The sequence below is a fragment of the Simochromis diagramma genome, unplaced genomic scaffold (assembly GCF_900408965.1).
Source record: "Simochromis diagramma unplaced genomic scaffold, fSimDia1.1 OVJJ01000438.1, whole genome shotgun sequence".
In the NCBI taxonomy this organism is placed as follows: Eukaryota; Metazoa; Chordata; class Actinopteri; order Cichliformes; family Cichlidae; genus Simochromis; species Simochromis diagramma.
Genome location: NW_024387263.1, coordinates 669,721 through 685,637, shown reverse-complemented (window position 1 = coordinate 685,637; position 15,917 = coordinate 669,721). Strand labels below are relative to the sequence as shown.

General features: G+C 42.7%; 1 protein-coding gene across 8 annotated transcripts in view; it reads left to right on the top strand.

Moving 5' to 3' along the window:
* Positions 1–15,917, top strand: part of LOC120715363 (dedicator of cytokinesis protein 3) — a 249,886-nt gene that overhangs the window by 160,171 nt on the left and 73,798 nt on the right. For all 8 annotated transcript variants that reach the window (XM_040002307.1, XM_040002309.1, XM_040002305.1 and 5 more), the window contains 2 exons: positions 6,186–6,227; positions 6,944–7,098. In XM_040002307.1, coding sequence (XP_039858241.1) covers positions 6,186–6,227; positions 6,944–7,098 — 197 coding nt within the window. The remainder of the gene's footprint in view (positions 1–6,185; positions 6,228–6,943; positions 7,099–15,917) is intronic.

The window sequence follows — 15,917 nt, the reverse complement described above, 5'->3', positions numbered from 1 at the left end:
TATCAGTGACTGACTGTTTGCATTTGCAGGTCTCAGCTTGTCACCGTACTGATAAATTAATAAAGTCGTATTACTGTGAGAAAGCTTTTTGATTCCTCAGAAACAAACGAGTGAACAGCTCTGACGTGGAATTATCGGAGATTAATGTTTTATTTGCTTTTCTCCCTGAGAGAGCACGTTTTATTCCATTTTCTGGGTCTAACACAGACCTGCTGGCTGCACCTTGGTGATTGCAGGCTGGATTCACTTCACAGTTGGAGGGAAGCTTTAGTTTCCAATCAGAGAGCAGGCTGGACCCCGAGGTTTAAACAGCAACAAGCCTCAACAGTTGGCAAAGTAATCGTGTGGCGACTGGTGAAGATCAGCAGATATCTCACTGAACCGTTCATTTTAGACTAAAATCTTTTGTCTTTACGAGGATGAATCAGGAAGTTGTAACGTGAGTAATAACTATGAGCCGTTTGTTGTCTCTGTGGCTGCAGTGAATCAGAGTTTTGATGCTCGAAACGCGTTTCGATTCTGCGTCATGCTGCTCGTCTTTTTCCCTTTTCATCTTTTCTCTGGCCTCGAGCGGCGCCTGTTACCAGAAACAGGTTTCTCGCTCACGTGACCTTCGTCTCATGCACACGACGTTTGAAACTTTGAACACCAGCAGGAAATCTGACGTCGCTCTGCTGGTGGCTTCATCCGGATACCTTAAAACTGCTAATCTGATGATCTGAACCACCGACTGTAAAATTATCGCCCCGCCTCTGTTAACTTGTTCACAAAAGCATAAATTTGAATAATTTCTCCTGTTATTGGAGCTATTGTGTTGTATTTGAGTGCTACTTTAAATATCATAAATGAATGGAATGAATGACAGTCGTAGCCTGCAGACAGCATGAGAAATAAGAGCAGAGTGAAGTTTCTACATTTCCAAAGAACAGATGAAATCCAAATAAATGGTCCTGAATAATCACAATTTCAAACCGTCATCATCTATGAGAAAACTCATAAATCACTATAAGTACAGTAAATATTTATAAATCAGAGTAAATATGTGTTGAATAATTAATACTGCACATGAAGATGTGAGATTTAAGCACATCAAAGTTAAACATTATAATCAATCTTCTGTTTTTTTCAGAAAACATATTTTATAGCTTGTTTTGTATTTTTTAAGTTAAGCTTTTAAATCCTTAGTGATAGTTTGTTCCCTGTGACTGAACAAAATGAGCACTTAGAACGTGTAACAGCAAAAGAAAAACCTCTTAGATATGAAAGAGTAAAGCTGTGATTGATCTGAACAGAAATGTCAAAGATATTTTCAGTTTCTTTCATCTGCTTTCCTTTCATCGTGACATTTGTGTCTCCACATGTCAGAGAGCTTTGTGACATCATCGACTAATTTCACATTTTTGACCAATATTCAAATGTAAATATGTAAAAGGAACAATATCTTCCAGCAAGTTTTAATTCTGGACACTCGGGCGAAGAGAGGAGCTGAGCTGTCACCTGATCACCGGTGGTGAGTTGGATCGGGTGGTGTGGGAGGATGCTGGACAGACTCTGGTCCAGGAGATCTCCAACTGCTCCCTAAAGCAGATGTTTCACCTTCGTTGCTGAGGGTGCTGCAAGGAGCTGGAGCCGGTTGGTGCCTGTTGTCATGGTGACAAACCAAATAGTGGACCCCGGAGGTGAAGGGAGCTTCTTCATCAAGCTGAAGAAGGCGTGCTATCGGGCTTGGTTAGTGGGACTTCAGATCCAGCTGCTGGGTACCAGCAGGGCAAGCAGAGCGCCACTCGGTCGGTAGATGAAGCTAAAACTCGGGTGTGGGAGGAGTTTGGTGAGGCCACATGGAACAAGACTTTCAGACTCCTTGAGGCGATTCTGGCAAACCGTCAGGCAACTCAGCGGTGCTCGACTCACTGTGTACAGCAGAGGCAGGGTGCTGCTCAACTGAGGATATAATCGGGCGGTCTTAATCCCAATGGCACGACTTCTGTAGAGGAAGCAGAGTCCGGGGACGAGGTCACACCAAGCAGCACCAAGTGGCCACCAAGGTACCAACATCTTGGTAGACGGGCAGCTGGGGTGGACGAGGTTCACTCTTAGAAATAGGGCGAGGAGTTCAGACATTTTAGAGGGGCTCAGTGTAGACCTGCTACTCTTTTGGATGTCTGATCAGGGACGCCTCCTGGGGGCATGTCCCACAGGAAGGAGGCCGACCCAGGACGTGCTGGAGGCATTCTATATCTGTTAGCTGCGCTGGGAATGCATCGGTGTTCCTTGAGATAAGCTGGAGGGACGTCAGGGCTTCTCTGCTTAGGCTGCTGCCCCCGCCACACGACGCCGGATAGGCAGAAAAAAATGGATGTTTGGACGGGAATAACAAGAGGGGACATGAACAGATGACTCGACAAAGAGGAACATGCCAATATACTGACCACTTCATTAGATACAACTTACCAGGCTGGACCCAGTTTTTCCTTCGGAGCTGTGTTAATTCTTCATTTCTCAGATTCAAACGTTCCTCAGAGACTTGGGTCCATGTTGACGTGACAGCATCACACAGCTGCTGATTTGTCAGCTGCATCCATGACATGAATCTCGTGTTCCAGCACATCCCAGAGGTGATCTGTTAGGCTAAGATCTGTTGTGGAGGCCATTAGAATACGGTCAAGTCATTGTTGTGGTTAAGAAATGAGATGATCTGAGCTTTGTGATGCTGTTGCCTTCCTGTTAGCTCAAAACACTCAGCCACAATCTCCTCTGACCCCTGAATTCAACAAGGCGGTTTCACTGAGAGAGTTGTGTTTCTGTGTAAACCTTAGAGGTGGCTGTGCGGGGAAATCCCTGCAGATTTGAACCTTCTGAATGACTCAGCTCAGCCCGCCTGGCATCAACAACCACGCACGTGAACCGAAACCACCTTTCTTTATTCTGATGCTAATTTTAAATTTCAGCAGATTTTCTCAACCATGTCAGACTTCCTAAATGCACTGAGTTGCTGTCATGTGATTGGTCGATCAGACAACAGGTGTAAAGCAAACTAACTAACAAAGATGAAGACAATGCCGCAGACAAAATCCTGTCAAGATTTTTTAACCTGTAATTTGCAGCACTCAGGACAATTAGATTGTGTAGGCTATAATAAGCAATAGAAGCGAACCAAAAACGAAACACTGAAACAAAACATGAACGTATTTCATGAAGGTTAAACTTGTTGCTGGAAATACTAAAAATGAAGTATTTATCTTTGTTATACTGGAGTCTGTGGATAACTTATAACCTGCGTCACATTTCCAAGGCTGCTTTAAAAAATATGTAAATATTAAATAACTCTAGCCTATTAGAGTGCAGTGCTGCAGCATGAGACGCATTCTTTGTTGTTCATGGTCTGTCGGTAATACTTGATGTTCCCTTTCTTACATCAGTCCTGCTTTAAATAGCTTCACCAGCCAAACACTGTAGTCCTGGTGATTCCCCTTTGTTCTGTTGCTTGGAGACCGATCTGGAGATGGGACGTGAGAAAGGGGGAGAAACAGGAAGGGAGTGAGAAAAAGGTTAAGTTATAGATGGTTGGATCGAAGATGAGGAAGAGTGAGCATGAGAGAGAACCGCGAGTTCTTTCTGGTAACAAACAGACAAAGAAGGGCAGAGAAAGAAAGTTACAAAGTTACTGCTGATTGATTTGTTTTTGAGTCGTGGAAATGAATGTTTTTAAATGTGACATTTGAAAAGGTCGAGATGAAGAAGGAAAACAGAAGATATGATGAGATTCATCTTTAATGATCTCAGTGATGAATTTGCATTAGTGCAGCAGCAGGAGAGTGCGAGATTCATCACGGGCGGAAAACAATCACGCAACGAGAACACAATGTGAGCGAGAGGAAACTTTCCAACAGTCGCATGCAAATGCACATCTGACATTAGCAGTTAATCGGCTGTTACACACACACCGCCAAACTTCTGAAATAGACACATGACTGTAATGGAGATTATTTAACAGTCAGCATCGTGCACCCAAAACATCTTGGGTTTGGATCCCGTGTGTGTGGACTGCATGTCCTCTCCAGGTACACCGGCTTCCTCCCACAGCCCAAAGAGGTGCAGTTAGCGGGGTCAGGTGTGAATGATTAGCCCTACAGCAGACTGGCAACCTGTCCAGGTGTACCCACCTCTCACATCAAGCTCAGATCAGCTCAAATAGGCTCCCCCTCTAACCTGAACTGGATAAAGTGGAAGAAAAGACGGATGGATTATTTGAGAGTTAACTTGCAGCCCTGATATGCAGGTTAAAAGCAGACTTTGAAATCCTGCTATGACAACATATTAAAATGTTGAAATTTAAAGAGATAAGTGTTGAAATATATTCGCATGTTTAATAAAAATGTGGAAAAATTGCATAATGCTTAAAACACACACAGGAAACGTCTAACAGTAATAACATGATTGGCTCTGTCAGTCTGTGTGCGTGTGAGAGTTTAACAGTTCGAATTAGTTGGTAGCTGCTCTGTGTTTATATTCTTGGACTGCTGGTGGAGCTTTGCATCATTCACAGCTGAAAATAAATCATTATTCATCTTATACCGAGCGCTGATGCATCACCTCGGTTCATCCTGAAGTTTCAGCTCCTCGCCCTCTGAGGCCGCGCTCACTTTTAGCCAAACAGCAGGCTGCATGCAAAGACAGTCTGAGGCCTGAGCTTCTGCACACACTGACCTGATTATTTAAAGCAAGACAGCGTCTCTGTAGGCGCGTCTGCAATCCAGAAATGTCACCCACTGAAAACATTTGGCTCATTATGAGCCTGGAAACATGACAGAAAAGCAGCTATAAAAGCGTTTATCACAGAAGAGAGGAAAAATGTTCAGCGTTCAGAATCACAGTAACCAGTCTCAGTGCCTCAAGAGGAAATCCTGCCCCGTCCCAGCGAGTCTGCAATATGTTGCTGTCTTTATCCAAAAAGCAATAAAGCTGAGTTTAACTTTGATATTTTGTCTTTGTACAATCTAAAGTCAATCCAGTGAGGATTGAGGTAAAGCAGGGCAGCTAGTAACTTGCAGGTTGCTGGTGCAATTCCTGGCTCTCCCAGTCTGCACACCAACGTATCCTTGAAGAAGGAGAACTCCGAGTCGCACACGTACCCGCCAAGATGTGTGTGACTGACACGTGTTGTGTAAAGAGCTTTGTGTGCTCGAGTAGCGCTAAGAAACAATTTGTTTAAATTATTGCATGACCTTATTTTAATCGACTGTCCCAACCTTTTTAATAGCAGGTTTTAAAAATTCAATATAAAGAAGATGAGGAGATACGGCTGCCATCGTTTAATTCCCTCCTCAGGTTGTAATATTTGCAGATAGCTTTCAGCTGACAGTCATTACCCGGATTCATCAAACAGGTTTTTACTTCCTGCTGCTTCTCGTCTCACACAGACACTCGAGAGATTTAGGGAGACAACTCGGAGTAATGAGTCTCTGGGGCATTTTTATCTTCTGACAATGAGGGGAAGGGAATGGACCACGATAAAGTAGATAAGAGAGGAGAGGAGACGAGGAGACAACACAAGAAGGAGATGAGAAGAGGAAACGAGAAGAGAAAATGAAATCAGACAAAAAAGCAGATGAATACAGAAAAGGAGAGGAAACAAGGACAGAGTATAGTGAAGGAGAGGATATACAGTAAGGAGAGGACAGATAAATGAGAGTGGATAGGAAAGCAAGATAGGATAGAAAAGGAAACAAGAAGAATGAAGGAGAAAACAAGCCGATAGAGAAGGAAAGGAAGCAAGGAAATGGTGAAAAAAGGAGTAAACTGACAAGGAGATAAAAGAAGGAAACAAAATGAGAAGAGGTTAATAAATGAAAGGAAACAAAGAGAAAATAGGAAAGAAGGAGATGCTAAAGGAGAAGAAGCAAGGACTGAGTGTTGAAGGAAATGAAAAAAGGAGGGCCGACCAATGACAGTCATTGGGGCAGACAGTGAAGAAGAGGAAACAATAAATGAGAAATGAAGCAAGGACATAGGATAGTAGACTAGAGACCTGAAAAGGCGAAGTGAAAATAGGAAGCAAAAGGAGGAGAGGAAAGGAGGAGAGGAAACAGCGAATGATGATGAACCAAGGAGGGAAAAGGGGAAACAATAAGAGGAGAGAGATGATCGACCCCTCAGCTAATAGTTTGTGTGTCTCTCTTTCGCAGCATCTTTCTAGCAGACACAGCGTACAGCAGAGCACCACACAGGTACGTGGACGTACTGCAGTAACGTGTCTCATTTACTTCTCATTCAGAGGCCCAAACAGATTTATGGGACACAATTAAGATACTTCCAGCAGAAAAAACTGCTACAAAGTAGTAGTAGTAGTAGTAGGAGTAGTAGGAGTAGTAGGAGTAGGAGTAGGAGTACATTTTACAGAGTAAAGAGCCTGAACTGGGTCACAAAGAGAATCCTTGAAAAGATTTCCATATATCATTCATGTCACCAAGAAACTTTTCTCGTGCCTTTTATCATTAAAATAAATGGAGATATGAATTAAAAGCATTTAAACAGTTATGTTCTACAGTATTTACAAGCGTAGACCCACAGCTGTGCTCTGCAGCACTCTATCCTACTAATGCTGACACTCTCATCACAGAGAGTGAGTGTGACTCTTAGGCATCACGCTGAGACGGTGTGCAGATTTAAACTGCAGCAGCATCACTTTGATGCTAAAGAACCAGAAATTTAATGCATGTTTTTGAGCAGTAATATGTGTAAAAACCTTTTTATGTACTTACACATCAAGTTAAAGTTAAATAAAAACGGTATATTTTAAGAAGATTTCATAGTTTACAGATGTTTCTGTTCAGCCAGGAGGCTTTGGTGTATATGTTTACTAAGACTGTCACACAATGTCTTTGTATTCTAATATGTGTATTTATATATTTTGTTTGTTTGGCTGCTTTTTTGTGTGTTTTAGGGCGACAACGCCCGGCAGAGACATGGGGAACCTTGTAGAGTTCCAGTACCTCATCACCTGCTGGTCAACCTGAAGAGCTTCACCTACAACAGCATAGGCGAGGACACGGACATATTCTTCTCCCTGTACGACCTGAGAGAGGGAAAGACCCTCAGGTAGGTGGCAGCTGAACAGTCGAGCACAGAGGTGCAGATTTCCAAAAAGTGTGGGTGACACTCTTTACTCGTTTGATGTTTCGCAGCACCGGCTCCGTGATGATTAGTCTTTTGATATTTGTGCTGTAAAGCTTGTTGCTGTTCGGTCAAGTCAAACTGCATAGAAACATTTTCCACAACAGTTTGTTTTTCACTATAATAATCATTATTTTTAAATTTAACATTAATAGTCTCTCACAATAAATAAATATCCTACCAATCAGCAATCATTGCCATTTTATTCTTTTATAACTTCAATATTGATTTGTGGACAAAAGCCAGAGTTTTCAGTCCCATGTTTGGTTTCTTGACATTGTGACACGACGCCATCACAGGAGAAACACCCTGATTATCAGCAGCAGGTAAAGCTGAATGTCAGCAGCACAGCAGGAGCAGCAATTATCCTTCAAATGAGCAAAGAGGAAACAGATGCAAGGAGACGCTTACAGAGACAAAAAGTCTGTAACTACGCTAAGCTAGGATGCTAACCTGAAGGAGACGACCTCAGCTCTATGTGACCCTGAAAAAGTGACCCTGTGTCCCAACAATGACATTCATATGTTACTGAATTGCTTTCTGTGGAGCCCCTCTGGTGACATGAGTGGGGAAAATTGTTAAGTTAATGATGCTTTGAAGTGAGACAGTAATAAATAAGTTATAGGACTGTAATAAATACACTGTGGCCGTGTTTTGGTTAGAAATCAGTGTGTTGATCACACCGAGTGAGCACGGAGGCTGTTATCACCCAACAAGTAAGAGGAAATGATATTTAAACTTTATTGAAATTTTAATTTGAATTCCTGTGATTTTCTTCATTGATGTTGTCAGGTGGGGCTTTAATGTTTTAGCCTGGCCCAAATTCTTCAACGTCATCTCAAGTCAACCGTTAGCTGAAACTTGGACACAGCTGAGTTTTCCAGCAGGACGATGATCCCACTCTCTGGTTAGGGAGAGATAACCCGGCTAATATTAACCTTAACCAAACATTGCTGTAGGTGTATGTATATATTAGACTTATATACTTTTGATCCAGTGTGGATCAGAGAAAATCCAAATTAAACTTGTTCAACCAATAGTTGCTTTTTAAAGCCGTAAATAGAAAATGTCATGAGAATATTCATTTATTTTTCCGAGTATTCGCTGTTTTTTTGTTCTGGGCCTACTCAGTGCTATAAAAAGTTCTGAATACAGGCTGACATATGAAAAAGTTTCACTGCGTATTTTGGGAATTTGATCTTTTGAATCTGTTGATGAGTGAATCACTGATGATTGCACGTGTGAGTCACAGCGATCCGGGCTAGAAACCTTTAAATAAACCAAACGCTAACACACATTCAGTAATACAGCTTCCTTTTGTTTGAAAACACATAACTAAATAATAAATAACAATTTGATGATGTTGACATTTAGTTTCTGTTGTGTATCTGAGGCCAGAGGAAGTTTTTAATCGTGAACGGTCTGCCAGGATCATGAGGCTGAAGCTGGGAATCGCAGGACTGATGTTGAATGTTAATAATGACCCACAAGCTGGGTGTCAGTCAGAACAGTGAGAAGAGTTCTGGATTAGGTTGGATGAAGAGGGAGGAAGATAGGGCGGAGGAAGGTGCACACAGGTGGAAGGCGTCTTAGGTAAAAGAAACAATAAGAGCTAAGAGACTGCAAGGTGGTGTCGGGGAGAAGGCGGGTGTTCGGCATTGGATGGTAGACCGTAGGATGACTTTAGACACCAAGGAGAGGAAGCGAGGAGCCGAGGATTAATGTGGTGGAAGCTGAAGACAGAAGGATGCTGCGAAGAGTTCAGGAAGGACTTGAGACAGACTCTGGGTGGGAGGGAAGAGTTACCAGGTGAAGATCAGCGAGCAGCAGTTTGGCTTCGTGCTGAGACGACAGATGTTTGTTTCGAGTGTTTTACGGCGTCTTTGTGGATCTAGAGAGTTACGGGGCATTATGGGGTGCCTAACTCAGCAGTGAGTTAATTAACCGAACCCCACGCTTGGCTTTGGACTGTTGGAGGTGGGAGTAGCCAGACACACCGTGACAGGCAGAGCAAAGTCCACAGAGAAAGTCTTCAGGCTGGATTCAAACCCAGGACCTTTACAGCACCACGCCACAGTGTGCTGCTGTAAATATTACATGACCCCCCCACACCACCGCCTGACGAATACCCATCAATTATGCATTCGTGCAGAGATCTCAGTGCCAACATGAAGAAGCAGTAATGTCAATAAGGAGGCTGATAAAGGCCACGTTTATGAGTGTTTGGGGGAAATAAATGTAGAGCTGAGTCTGTGAGGATGTTGATGTTTAGCAGACAGGACGTTTTTGGCTCTGTGTGATGTCTGAGCGAGGCGAACGTGTTCCCTCCAGGGAAAGAAAGAAGCTCAGTGAGCAGCCCCTTTTCCCCCATTCTGGTTCTCTCTGTATCATCATTACAAACTAGCTAATAGGCTTCATCCTCCCATCACACCAACAGTCCAGAAATAAGTTGACCTTGGCAGCTTGTTTTCACAGCCAAGTCTGACTCAGCGTTAGAGTCTAATGACCAGAGCTGCTCCTCTGAGATGCTCAGATGACAGAGGAGAGGAGACCTTCAGCAAACTTTATTGGTTTCATTTTTCATCTACAAACATAACCAAAGAGACAGTTTAACATATGTAGAGTCACAGCTCCCCGATCCTACACACAGGAACTAAATAAACGCCTCAGTGCCTGACTTTCAAAACATTCAAATCTGTTTTACCTCCAGCTCATCTCTCTACTCAGTACTTACTTTTAAAAGTTTTGCTTTAACCGTCCACCATTTTTTCCCAGAAATTTCTTCAACCTTAGATTTGCAATGAATCCTGGGATAGGGCGGGCCACGAGGGATATACCCGACCCGTCCTTCAAATCCAGGGAACAGGAGCACGCATTTGTAGACTGCATTTGTAGACTGCATTTGTAGACTGCATTTGGACAGCCTTCATCGCTTAGCTGTGACGTAATCGGCCTTGAATTTGGACGTAGCCGTGTTCTGCCACTGTCGCACGTTGATGACGTATTTGGAAAACAATCCGGCTGGCAGGAAGCTTCTCTCTGAGGCACTTTTATCTGAGACTGTGTGATCTGATGCCGTTCTTTCAGAGACTTTTTAGCCTGATGCCGTTAAGTCAGAAGTGTGACGGGGTTTCAGTGAAACGTGATGCTTTTCTGGCTACGGTCTCATGTCTGAAGCTGTTGATAGAAGTCTGACGATGTTTTCCGGAGACCTGAGGATGTTGTAAAATGTTCACCGTACTGCAGTTATGCTCTGATTTACGGCTTCAGCTCTCGTTCCTCCTGCCTGTCCACTACCTTCATTTCCTCCACTTCTCTGTCGGCTTTGCCAGACTTTAAGCATTTCGTGCTTAAAGCGTTCCGTGCTGACACGGAGGCAGGTGGAGGTTTAAACATAAGTGAGCCCTTTTATTGAGCTGATGAAAACACAGGCACCCCCAAAAATACACAAGGGGAACTAACAGGAACCTAAACTGGGAAGGAACTCTGGGAAACAGGAACATGGAAACTGGGAGATGCATGAGGAAGTCTGATGTGTTTGAACAAGTCTGTTACTTCTCTCTCCAACGATTCATTCAGGCTGAAGCGACACGACAACCAAGCAATTAACCAAAGCCCCATTTTTCCAATAAGCACAGTGTATAAAAAAGAAAATCCAAAAGAAGAAGCGCAGTCCAAACGTCGCGAACTCACTCCACAGCTCCACACGCTCACAACCACCTTCACACACTCACTCACACTCCCAGCATGCACTGCAGACAGAAAAGGAGACGGCGTCACAGCTGCCTGAAACTTTCTAAATAATGCTTCACCTTCTGAGACTGTTTGCCCTGAGAGGAGCTCTGATCGGTGCAACTAAAGCACCAGCCTGTGTGGATCCCTCTGAGGTGGAGGCTGAGGTTTGTGATGTGGTTAGATCTCAGCAGGCGACGTCTCTCTTTTCTTTGGTTTTCATCCCAAAAGTCATCCCAGTGTCTCTGTGGGGATTTTTTGACTCGAAGCTGAAACCTTTCTTCCCTCCTCGCAGTCGCCACAGGCAAACTGAAGACTCCTACATGCTTTGGGCATCAGCAAACAGTGTTTTATTGTCAGGAAATCTAAAGTAATAACATTTTTTTTAAAACAGTTCAGTTTTTAAAAGTTCAGGAAGCAGAAGACTCAAATTTCCTCCTTTTAAGCTTAAGCGCCTTTCATCAGATTGCTGCTTTGGGGTTTGCAGATTTCTTGTTTGAGTTCAGGTCTAAGTGTTTCATCAGGATTTTGCAAAACTGGTGTTTTAGCAATAAGCAGACTAAACAGTTTCATGCTGAGCTCTGTGTCTGTGAATCTTTTCTCTCACACTCCAAACTTGTGTTTGTTTGGTTCATTTGCAATTAGAAATTTGCAGGTAGGTGAGAATCTGAGTGTGAATGGGTGTCCTTCTCTAGCATCTCTCCATCGTGCACTCTTCCTCTCCATCCTGCACTCTTCCTCTCCATCAGTGTCAGCTGGGACTGGCTCCAGCCCTCCTGTGACCCTCTACAGGATTAAGTGGGTATAAGTGGGTATAGCTAATGAAGGATGGAGTCATTTGGAGTAATTTCTTGTAAACACAAAGGCTAAAATGAGGCAGATGGTGTGAATTTAAATTAGTTCTTATTCTTAATGTAAAACCTAAAAGTACAGAGTTTGCCAAGAAAAACAAAGTGAGAACACGAAGCCGACGGCTCAAAGCGAAGATGAGAAGAAGCTCAAAGAGACTTCAAAGTGATCGCCATGGTGATTGTACTCTAAAAACACGAACAGGTAGAAACCATCCTGACTGCTCACCGCTGCCTTTGTTACTGCTGAAGTTCAGGCTCTGGCTGCTGGGCTCGGCAGACGGCTTTAACCACACTGGGCTCTTTGCTAGCCGGCTGTCTGTGCAGACACTTGGAAAGAGCCGCTGTTGTGTTGGTGGTTTGATGCAGTTGTGTCTGTCCTGGGCACAGTTTGCACTTAGTTTGTCCGAGTCTCCGCTCCTCAAGAGTTGCAGACAGCTCTGCTACTTTCCTCCTTATGTAAAAAACTTGACCTGCTGTCAGCATCAATGCTGGAATTTTACCCAGAAGATTGAGGTTCAAGTCGAATGCTGGACTTTGACTGTTTCACTCATTTCTAGACTTTTAGTTTTTACTCACTGCTTTGAGGGATCCTCATCATGGACATCAGTGTTGATTGTTGGTGCCACTGTTACACACTGTGTTTGTTCAGGCATCAACACCTTGACACGGTGGCTACAGTGGTGTGAAAAGTGTTTGTCCCCTTCCCTTTTGCATGTTTGTCACACTGAAATATTTCAGATCATCAAACAAATTTAAATATTAGAAAAAGATCATTCAAGTAATTTTATTGTTAAGGAAGAAAGAGCCAAACCTACACCTGTGTGAAAAGTGATTGCATGTTTTAATAATAATAATGTTTTAGGCAGTGATGGAGGCACAAGTCAGATGCTGGAATTTCACTGTAAAACCTGAGGTCCCCGTCCTGTGTCATTAAGGCTTCTGTTTAACATTCATTTGAGCGTATTTGTGTGGTTGGTTTGGGAAGAGATTATGATGCGAGGTAACTCGCTGCACTGGCTTCTGGTTACGTTTAAAATCAGTTTAAAATCTTGGCTTTTACTGTTGTGGCATTACGAGGTGAGGCCTCACATCTTCTCCATCCTTATCTCCAAACTGGATCCGTATGTTTGCAGATAGAGGTCTTCTTGTGGCGCCACGTTCCCGTCTGAAAACTAAGATGGGCTGAACGTACAACTGTCGCCTGTCAAAGTGGGCTGTTCCACAAGCTTCTCTTTGCACTCGTTAATCGTGGGATCCTTCAGTAAACGTTTGTGTTTGCGTTGTTTTAATACCTCAGTGAAGCATTTTGTGATTCTTGTCTTAAAAAGTGTAAAAAAATGTACTCACTTACTTACTAAAATATGTTTAGCATGTTTGTTTACTGGAAACATGTTTTTTGTCATATGTTACAAACAAGTACAACATAAAACAAAACTAGTTATGAAATGCAGTGTATTTGTATGGGAGGGGCTTATTTTAGGAGAGAGGGCTGACTAATAACCATCTGTGATTAAAATGAACTAATGCTGTGCGAGGCATGACCCAGGATCCTGTTCTCACTGAGATCCTGTTCTCACTGAGACATAATCGCGTTTGTCTTCTTCACACCAAATCAAAGAAGCCCACCCCTCTTTTATCAGCAGCTCCTTTAATGTCAGGCTGTTGTTCCTCTGTTGAGTGTCTGTTCTGTGTAATGATAGCAGTCATGGAAAATTGGCTGTTTCACTCTGAGTCACTTTGCTCGAGCGAGTCGATTGAATATCTAAAATAATACTGTAAATATATGCAAGGTGTAGTTAGAGGCCTGTGCAGAATCACTGGCTTAATGTGATGCAGTGAAATCAGCCGTTAAATCGGTTAAATTGAAATAGCTTCACTCTACTGAATTTGATGAAAGTAATAGAAGATAATTCAGCCGGGTCATGTGTTTGGATATTAATCCTTTGACTGGAAGGTTGTGAGTCGCTGCTTTTGCTTTTCTCTGTCCCAGATTGAGGAGTAGATACTGGGAACAGTGGGTGACCAGAGATTCCTCCTTTTTGTGAAGTGAACTTTTCTGTTTTTAAGAGTGTGATAAGTTTCTTTTTTATTGTGCTTTTATTTTTTCTATTTATGATCGTTTTTACTCTTTTAATGTATTCCCCAGTTTATGTTTTTTCTGCAGTTTAAAGCGGTTTCATAAAAACCTATTACTGCATGACTTTATCATGTTTGATAATAATACAGACGATGCAACAATGATGAAGGAATATTAATTAATTGGATGTCTGTGTGACTTTGCAGAAAAAGAATAAAGGGTTGCATTAATGCTGTGAATCATACCACAGCACCAATAAAGCAGAAACCTCGTTGCGACACAGAAAGATCGGTGGTTGCAGTGAATTATTTGTGCTTTCATGACAGATTGCAGTGACCAGCTGGTCGCCAGAGGAACGATCATTTCAATCTAACTTAGAAATGTAAAGATTGGCGACACGTTGGAAACAATCTGAGTCAGTCTGTGACAGTGAGCGCAACGCATCTCTTTGGGGAAAAGACAGAATTGTTTCCATCTCCGTGTACGTTGCTTATATTCCTCTATAAAAGGATTTTTGAGCATCCACATCAATTTACAGTTTTGCAGGAATTTACAGGAGTTTCTGTTCCATGTGTACGAGATGCAGTCTGGACTCTGAATTTAGTTTATTAGAGTTAATCACTGTATTAACACAAACAGAGTGCAGACTCACATATTTTCTCACTATCATATTGTATCGCTTTGAAGATGCAACTGGCTGCGAGTGGTCGCGGTAATTTCGGTGAATCCACCGTCTCGAACCAGTGTTTCCTCTTGTGTCATTACTGCATTAAATAAACTTGTTTCCAGATCTGACGAGTTCACCAAAAAAAGAAATTAGCTCCAGAAATGAGTCGGTGTCTGCAGACCCCTCAGATAAAATGGAAATTTACAGAAAAAATATGTAGACGCTGCTTTGCGTGACAGCTGGGACTACTCCAGCTGTCAGAGGATGTTTCTGTAGCTGATTTCTCTCATCGTAACATCTGTCCATCGCTGTCACTTCCACAGCTTGCTTCTGAAGCTTGGTAACATTTATAGGTAATGTAGGACTCCAGCCTCTGGTCCAAGATAGCGAGCGACTCACCAGACTTTAGAAACAGGAGTGCGCAAACATGGGACTGACGCGAGGTTATCTCCAACTTTTATACACCTGATTCATCTTTTCTCACATAAAAACAAATCTATAGACACAGTGGTTGATTCCTGTTAACGCTTTATGGACAGAAAGCTCATAACACAGTGATGGATCTAGTAAAAAATAAGACTAAACTAAAAGGTCTCAGTACATCAGGGGAAGGAGACTAAGCAGTAGGAGATAGAAGTAGAAAATTACTATATTGTCCTGTTCTTATCAGATGTTGAGAAAATCCTCATGACTGACACATTTCCAAGTCCCTGATGTAGGCAGGAAAGTGAAAGTAGGCAGTAAGATTCCAGTTTGGATCTCCTGACAGGTGAAAAATCTGTTCTTTCCCTTCCTCATGAAGTGTGTCTGCGGTGCAGTGATGTGGTAGCGGCCTCAATATGTGATTTTTATTAACGTGTCTTTGGACAAATTTCCTTTGATAAGCAAAGGTCGTCCTGGCTGTGAGTGCTGGCTGTGCTTGAGCTGAGACTCTTCTGCCTGTACAGTATGTTTATATTTAGACTGAATGTCAGTGGTGTGGAAATAGTAATGGATTTCCATAAAGTGCATATGTGTGTGTGTGTGGGTTACTGCAAGCCCACAAGTGCATGCATGCGTACATAAATGTGCAGTACAGCAGCTTATGTCTGCATATGCATGCAAGTACCCACATCTGTGTGCTGGGAGGAGTTTGGATAGGTCAGGACGTCTTCTGATTGCATCTGCATTGTTTATCTTCCCTCTTTTATATTGATGCAGCGATAAAGTTAATAATTCAGCCGTGTGTGTGTCTGTGTGTGTGTGTGTGTGTGTGTGTGTGTGTTTCTCCTCCTCTTAGTGAATAGTCTTTGTCATATGTGTATGATTCATTCACTTGTTCCTGCTGCCACCCAAAGGGATAGTTACAAATAACTTCGGTGGATAAAAATTCCCCTCCTGCTGATGTGGACGGTCTTTTAAGCTCGGGTCCTCTGCC